Here is a 7913-nt window from a genome sequence, read left to right as displayed (position 1 = left end):
ACTGCACCTGACTATTTTTATGTGTCTGACCGTGCAGGCTCACAGTGCCAGCACGAGAGCCCTGCCTGCAGGGACCTTCCTCCTGCTGTCAAATCTCAAATATCTGTGGAAATCTGAGATCTTGTACTTGCTGTTTGTAACCTCTGCCAGCTCCAAGAGCCTCCGGAGGCCGGCAGGCGCCGGACAGTGTTTTTATACATAAGCAAAGCTCTGCTGACTTGAGTTACATGCAGTGTTGAGTCTGCTGGATACACACTCTGACACTCGCCAGAAGGAGCTGGATTCCATCTTTCTGCATCTGTTTCTGCCACTGCAGAAACAGATGAATATGAATTTCTTTCTTGAGTGCGTGGAATTCACGCTGAGCTGTAAAACATGTTTTATTGCAGCTGATCCCAGGGCAAGGCAATTCACCCGGAACGGTCGCAGGCAGAGCCAGGAGAGGGGAGGGGGAGCTTTGCCTGCAGCATTTCTGGAGCGCCTGAGCTTTAGTGTTTCACCTCCCTGAGCTGATGCTTTTGTGCCAACCAGAGCCCAAAGAAAATGCATGATTGTCTGGGATTGGGCCACATGCTGTTCTCCAGCAGCTCTGGGAACGCCTCTGCATGGCTGGCCCCCACCAAAAGAGGCCTTTCTGGGCCTTGCTGTCAGCCTGTTGCCCCAGGAAAGCTGTAGCAGACGAGGGCTGGGGGAGAAATGCAGCCAGAGATGGGATGCAGAGTGTCCTGCTCCCTCCTGGTCACTCCATTACCAGCACCAGCTGACTGGGTTGTTTCTACCCCAGGGATGCCTTGGCTGCATCTGGAGGAAGGAATGGGGGTAAGAGGCTGCTGGGAGCTGAGAGCTGAGCTTGGTGATGTCTGTGAGGCAGTGAGGAGGAGCTGGAGGTGGTGATTCCCTGGTGGGAATCAAGACCCCCATTTCCCTGAGTTAAATGGAAAGCTGAGCCACCTGGTCCTTGTTTCCTAAATCCAGCCTCCCACACAGCATTCCCTCACTGTCTGCTTTTCCCCTGCACAGGGAATGAATGTGGGGAGCCAGACCTGCTTTGGGAGCAACAGCACATTTTTTCCTGAGCCACCCCTTCCTCAGGGTGGGAGCAGGGGAGCCTCCAGGCTGAGCTCGTGTCCAACACTGCAGCACCAGGGGAGGGCTCCGTGTGCTCTTTGGCTTTTTATGGTAAGGAATGTGTTTGCAACACGTTAATTAAGAGCGACCATGGCAGCCAGCACAGTCTGACCCTCTCACAGCTGAGCCCTTCACGCCCCTCTAAGAGCTGAGAATGGAGCCTGGAGTGGTGCTGACACCGTGGTGAGGGGCCATGGATGGGGCTGAACCCCCTCTGCCTTCCCCACTGCTTCCCCCAAGGCTCCTGTGGGGTTTTACCCCCTTCCCTCACCTCCCGTTCTGCCCTGACCCAGGGAACACTGATTTCCAAGGTTTTCGGGCCAGAGCCCCATTTCTTTGTTGTTTATTTTTTAGTGGCCCATGCTGGGGGCTGTGCCAAGGTCTGGGGGTGCTACCTGCTGCCTCCTGATACTGGGGAGCAAGTTTGGCAGAGGAAGTGTTTGACAACAAACCCACAAACCAAAATAACTTCTCTAAGTTATAAATCTGTGTATAAATCTTCCCTAGTGATAAATCTGTGTGGAAAGCTCACTGGAAAACTCATACTAACTGAGCTTTCAGCCAAGTATCCCTCATCTTCCTGCTCACCCTTAGGCTTGATGGGAGCTGAGTTTAGCCTATTCATTTTTCACTTCCAGTTAAATATGCTTTTCTTAAATTTTAACTGGAACATGGGGACTTGTAGTGCTCTTAATTTAAGATAAAACCTCCCAAGGGAATTGACTAGGAGCCCATTTCTCTCAGCTGGGAGTGTGTTGAGTGTCAGCAGGTCCTGATGCTCTTGTCTTTTCCATCTGAGCCTGATACGCCCTGTTATTTGAGGGGGAAAGTAGCTTCCCCATATGGTTTTGTGTTGGCAGAAAAACCTTGTGTTTGCCCTTGGAAGGCTCATCAAGGCATGGGCTGGGTGTGAGGGCAATGGTTTCCTCCTCAGATGAGCAGGGACAGTGTCAGATAAGCTGGAGGGGGCTTTTTTCTCAAATTCTGTATATGCTGTAAACAGTGCAGTGATCCAGCAGCTGGCCCAGGCTTCACTCCTGCAGACAAGTGAGAGCCAGTGGATGGGTGAGGATCCATAAAATGAGGAGAGGGCTTGGATGTGTCACAACACAGAGGCCTGACCTTGTGAAAGCCCTGACCATGCTGTCTGACCATCACCAAGCCCCTTTCTGCTCCTGGAGAGGGTGAGAGCAGCCATGTAAGCCATGGTGCATGTCAGAGGGGATTTGGGGGTGCTGGAGGCAGCAGTGAGGTGCAGACCCCCAGGCTGGGAGCTGTGCAGAGACTGCCCCCAGCCCACTGTCACCCTTTGGGACCTCATTGCTGAACAGTGACCAGAAACAAGCAGGTGCCAGTGATGCCCATGGCCTGGGAGAGGGGCCACGGTGATGCTTTGGGCTGGGAGCTGAGTTAGGGTAGGGCAGGGTCAGCCGTGGGCCTGGGAGGCTGTTGGAAGGGCTGGGGTGGGACGGATGGGGGAGCAGAGTCAGTGTCTCCTCTGATGCCATGAAGGGACAGGGGACACTGCCAGCACAGGGACCTGTGTCCTTGGGCAGTGCAGAGGCGGTGGGACAACATCTCCATCCCCAAGGTGAGCTGATAACCATCCAGGAGAGTGGATTGAACCCCTCGGTGTGTGTGGGATCCATTGGAGACAGATCCTGCAGCTCTCCAGGCAGAGGTAAATGAGGGCAGGAGGAAGATAAGGCTTTTAGCTGTGTTTGTGCAGCTGAGTCAATGTTTTCCCTGGCTGTGAAGGGTTGAGGGGGGAGATAAATGCAGATGTAATTAATGGAGCTGTTTATATGCTGCTCTCTGTGACTTACGCTGGGAACAGGACTAGACTAAATATCACCGTTACTGATAGGAGGAGGTGGCCAATTTATGGCCCTCTCCCCACAGAGAGGAAGATCTGGTTATAATAACACTCAGCAGGGGAAAAGAAATGTTTTACAGTCAAAAGCTTCTTAAGCAAAAAGGCCAAACACTGGGGCTGGGTGGAGGAGGGCTGTGTCAGGACCAGAACCCCAAGGAGAGCCAGGGTCCTGGACAGAAATATCCATCCCAATCCTGGAGAGCTCTGCCGTGGGGATTCACGACAGTGAAATCTGTGCAGGCAGACTTAGAGCCTCTGGAAGTTTATAGAGACCTGACCTTCATGGGGGCTGTTGGGGTACACACCTAGGAATTGCAGGGATGCCCAGCACAGCTCATCCCAGCTCCCCAGCACTTTTAACACCACCTCTGGCTGTGCTCTTGCCACGGGGCTTTCAAAAGGGTGAATTGATCCTAGTCCAGTGATGCTCTTCTGGTGAAAAGAGAAAGATCTTCACTTAAAGCCCTTGGCTGGTGGCAGTCACAGGGCTCAGGCACCTGTTGGAGCCTTTGCAGGGTTAGGAAGTGAGGGTGTGAATCACAGCAGCCTCTTGTGGGCAGGTACAGCTGCACTCAGCGGCTGCAGTGCCATTCCTGTGTTGCAGTGCTCCCCCTCCAGGGATGTGCTCGGACGTGACCCACATCTTCCATCCCCCCCCAGCTTCCCTGCACCCAGCAGGTCCCACCACCCCCAGCACCTGCCTCTCCTCCGCTGCAGCTGTGGGGCTTCTCAAGGGAGCTGGACACAGCAGGTGGGATGGAGGGCCTTTATTGAGGCTTGCCCAGCTTGCTGGGCACTGCCAGCTCACACAGCCCTGGCTGTCCCACCCAGGGGAGCAGTGTCAGTGCCCCGCTCGTCTCCAGGAGCACCTCGCCTGGTTGAGATGCTGAGCTGTCCCCAGGCTGTCCAAAGGCATTAAAATCCTTCCCCTACCATGGGGCTGTGGTCCACGGCTGTGCTTCCCTGGCAAACAACCTCCCTCCTTGCTGGTCCTTGGTGACCTTCTGTGCTTTGCTCCTGAATTCTCCTGCCTGAGCTGGGTTTGTGTCCAGCGCTGCCCTGGGACAGCGCAGCTCCTGAACCAGGACACAAACCAAAACTTTCCAAATGTCCCTAGAAGTGCACCCGCTAACTCCAGATGCTGTGCTGGTTGGAGGGACCAGAGCTTTCCACAGGCTCTGAGTGTAGATGCAACAGGGAGTCCATCCATGACAGGGGAACGGGTGTTTATACATGGCAGTGGATTTTTGGGTTTGATCTCTCTGCTCTCAGCAAGTGCTTGGTGGAAGCAAATTCTGTCCTTGGTTGGTTCTTGGCTGAGTCTGTATCAGCAGCATCACTGTTATGACATCTGGATGCATTTGAATGAAAAGGGTTCAACTGGACCCATTTCAACCCAAAATGTAGCCCGGTCCCAGGCCTGCGATGCTGCAGGATACTGCAAAGCCGCGGGGTGGGAGGAAGCTGTTCTAGCTGATGTTGAAGGTGACAGAGGAGCCATCTGCTCTCTGCTGCTGTCCCACCAGCTCTACCTCCTCCCAGGGCAGTGTGGGAGCCCTGCAGCGCGCGGCGGAGTGGCTGGGCAGGGCTTCGCTCAGCTGGCTCCCCTCGCTGAGCTCTGCCTCCAGTGTGCTGACTGTGTTGGCAGCCTGGGCCATGTGCACCTTGTGCGCTGCCTTCTTGTGCAGGAGGCAGCTGAAGATCTTCTTGAAGCCCTTGCGGAAGCGTTTGGAGACCAGGGCGTAGACGATGGGGTTCACGCAGGAGTTGGCGTAGGAGATGACGTGCGAGAGGATGCGGAGCACGTACGTGGAGTGGTTGAGGGGGAAGTACCCGAACCACACGCAGAGGATGACCAGGTGATGGGGCAGCCAGCAGAGGCAGAACAGGACAGCAACAATGATGATCATCCTTGTGACCTTCCTCTTGGCCTTCTTGGACTCCGACATGTCTTGGAGAGGGTCCACAGACCGCCACAGGTAGCGAATAGTCCGCATGTAAGTGAGGCTCAGGATGAGCACGGGGATGATGTAGCTGAAGATGAAGGTGCAGATGTCCATGACCTTGCGCTGGGAGATCTCCCAGATGGGGTGGCAGACGGTCAGGTTGGCCAGCTGGAACTCCTGGTAGTAGCTGAGGTAAGGGCCCGAGAAGATGAAGGAGACCCCCCAGATGAGGCAGATGGCCAGGAGGGCATTCCTGGGCGTCCTCAGCTCCCTGGAGTGCAGGGGGTATCGTATGGCCAAATACCTGCACGGGAAAGGGAGAGGGACACAGCTGCAGTCCTGGGGAGGGCACAGAGAGAGCACCTCCAGGAGCAGATTGGAGAGAGGGCAGAAATGATGGATTTGAGCTTTCCAGGGCAGTTAGTCACACAACTGATTCCCTGGTGCTTCTTAGGGACCCTGTGCAGCACAAAGGATTGAGGAAGATTCTGTCCCTGGCCCCATCCCATCACCCTCTGCTCCTAGCAGTGGTTGTGGGGACAATGGGGATGGTCTCATTCTGTCCCTCCCCTAATCCAGCAGACCCTCACTTGATCATCACTGTCTGGCACAAGTGATTGGAGCAGTGAGGATACAAAGGCAGGAGCAAGTCCCCAGGATCCCCAGACACAGCGTTCCTCGTACTGGCACATGTGAGAGCACATCTCCCTTTTTCAGTTCTGTAATTAGCTGGTCCATTAATTAATCTGAGGCTTGTGCAATCCCTCCCTTGCTCAACATGTCTATTCCCTCCTGCTCCATGAGGTGCAGGAGGAGAGGCAGTCCCTGGATGTGTTTTAGCTCCTGGGGGTGCTGTCAGCAGCCAGTGCAGTGCCATGCTGGGATGGCAGGACACATCCAGCCTGGCTCTAGGGCCCCCCAGGGGACTTTCCACATCCCATCTCGCAGGTTTTGGGCACTGAGTGGAGCAGCACCAGGAGCTCCCAGCCTCTCCACCAGCCTTGCAGAGGCAGGGACTGAGGTAAAGCACAGGCAGGAGCAACAGGCTTCCCAGCAAAACCCACCCTGGAACAGGCTGGGATAATCACTGGGACAAGGGACAGCATTGGGACAGAAAGGGGCTGCTTGCTAATAGAAGGGGAGGGTGAGAAAATCAGTGTCTCAGCTCAAACACAGCAATGTTTTTCCTCCTCAAAGTCTGCCTGCTTTGCTGGGGGCTGTTGGGAGGGAAGGGGCTCTCTCCGTGCATCCCAGGAAGAGCCAGAGCAGCGCAGGGACTGAGCTTTGCTTGTCTCTTATTTTTCATTCCCATTTCACTGCCAGAGCCTGTGGACAAATCCAAGTCCTACAGCTTCTGGGTCTGAAAGCTTCCTCCAGCTGGGCACTGGGGCCAGGGCTCCCCATCCAGCCCTCTGCAGGACCTCATACTGGGTGGTTGCACTTCCTTGCACACATCAACTGGGAAATGCTCCTTGATTCCCCCAGGAGTCCCGGGAGATCGCAGGAATCAGGATTTAGCTCCAGGGGATTTTGTCCCCTCTCTGCCCATGTGGGACCCAGAGGAAGGGGAGCCTCAGGGTGCAGGGACCCCCCCCGTTCCCTTTCCTACCTGTCGAGGGAGACGGTGGCCAGGGTGAAGCTGCTGGCGTACATGGTGAGGTAGATGAAGAAGTGGACGGCCTTGCACATGAAGGGCCCGAACACCCATCCCTCCAGGGTGTAGATGGTGGCTTGGAAGGGGATGCAGAAGAGGATGAAGCAGAGGTCGGCCACTCCCAGGTTGAGGATGAAGAGGTTGGTTGTGTTCTTCACCTGCCCATTGCGCAGCAGCACGGCCAGGACCAGGCTGTTGCCCACTGTGCCAACGAGGAAGATGACGAGGTACACGAGTGGGATGATCACGGACTCGGGCTGCCAGCCCCCCTCGGAGCTCGCCAGCGAGCCGTTCATGGCCGGGAGTGCACGGACAGGGGCTGGGTGGGGGGAGCGTGCGTGGAGAAGGCACCGGGGGGGGGCACACAGGGTGAGGGGGTGCACAGAGAGATCAGTGAGGAGCGCACCAGGGATTGCACGGGAAAGGGGGTGCAGGGAGAGCACGCTGGGGAGCACAGAAGGAAGGAAAAGGAAAAGGGGGTGCAGGGAAAGTTCAATGACGAGCGCACCAGGGATGCACAGGAAAGGGGTGGACAGGAAAAGAGGTGCAGTGGGGAGTGCAGCAGGGATGCAAAGGAAAAGGGGGTGCACAGAGACCACGCTGGGGAGCACGGAAGGGATGCACGGGAAAAGGGGGTGCAAGGAGACTACAGCGGGGAGCACACCCGGGACGCGCGGAAAGGGGGAGAAGGGGAAAAGGGGCGCACGGGAGATGCACGGGAAAGGGGGTGCACGGGGAGCCGCAGGGGGAGCCGGGCGCCCTTCACCTCCTCCGGGGTCTGCAGGAGCCCGCGGGCGCTCGGGGCGGCTCCGGCGGGGCGGCTCCGGCGCTCTCCGTGCGCCGGCGGAGCGGGGGGGCCCGGGGGGCTCCGGGGCGCGGCTCCTGCCCGGCCCCGCGCATCCCGCCCCGGGGAGGGGATCCCGACCCCGCTTTGCCCTGGGATGGGGTAAAATGTCAGTCAGTGCTGTTATCCCCCGCGAGGGGCTGGGGCACCCCAAAAGGGAGCTGGACACCCAAAGTGAGGCATCTGCGGAGCCTCAGTTGCGGGGGTTTTCTTATCGCCTCCCCCTTCGGTAGTCACTGGAAGAGGGTTTGTTCAGCCCCAGGGGCTGCAGGGCTGGTTTTTAGGAATGGGGGTCCTCGTACTGCGAATGTGTCCTCATTGTCCAGCGGGCAGCTAAACCCGTGCACCAAAACACCCGCGGTGAGCCCCAGTTTTCAGGAGAAACTGTGTTTCTCCCCACGGCTGGAAGAGCAGCTGATTCACTGCAGAGAGAACAAGTATTTTTCACGCCGTGTCTTCTTTTCC

General features: G+C 56.7%; 1 protein-coding gene across 1 annotated transcript; it reads right to left on the bottom strand.

Annotated features, from left to right (window-relative positions):
* Positions 1-3756: 3756 nt before the first annotated feature.
* On the bottom strand, positions 3757-7244 carry GALR2 (galanin receptor 2). The gene is made up of 2 exons (XM_042032612.1): positions 6560-7244; positions 3757-5254 (listed from the first exon to the last, which is right to left on the bottom strand). The coding sequence occupies exons 1-2, from the start codon at positions 6898-6900 to the stop codon at positions 4474-4476; spliced, it is 1122 nt and encodes a 373-aa protein (XP_041888546.1). The 5' UTR covers positions 6901-7244; the 3' UTR covers positions 3757-4473.
* Positions 7245-7913: the final 669 nt, after the last annotated feature.

The sequence above is a fragment of the Corvus kubaryi genome, unplaced genomic scaffold, assembly GCF_017639235.1.
Source record: "Corvus kubaryi isolate FWS band 111438036 unplaced genomic scaffold, C.kubaryi_AGA036_p1.0 37353, whole genome shotgun sequence".
NCBI classification, from domain to species: Eukaryota; Metazoa; Chordata; class Aves; order Passeriformes; family Corvidae; genus Corvus; species Corvus kubaryi.
This window is presented reverse-complemented; position numbering and strand designations above follow the sequence as displayed.

Bases quoted from the DNA above. Each gene is read 5' to 3' on its own strand.
- GALR2 (XM_042032612.1), bottom strand. From the start codon at position 6,900: ATGAACGGCTCGCTGGCGAGCTCCGAGGGGGGCTGGCAGCCCGAGTCC. The intron at 5,255-6,559 runs GTAGGAAAGGGA...TTTCCCGTGCAG, and splicing joins GCCACCGTCTCCCTCGACAG to GTATTTGGCCATACGATACC.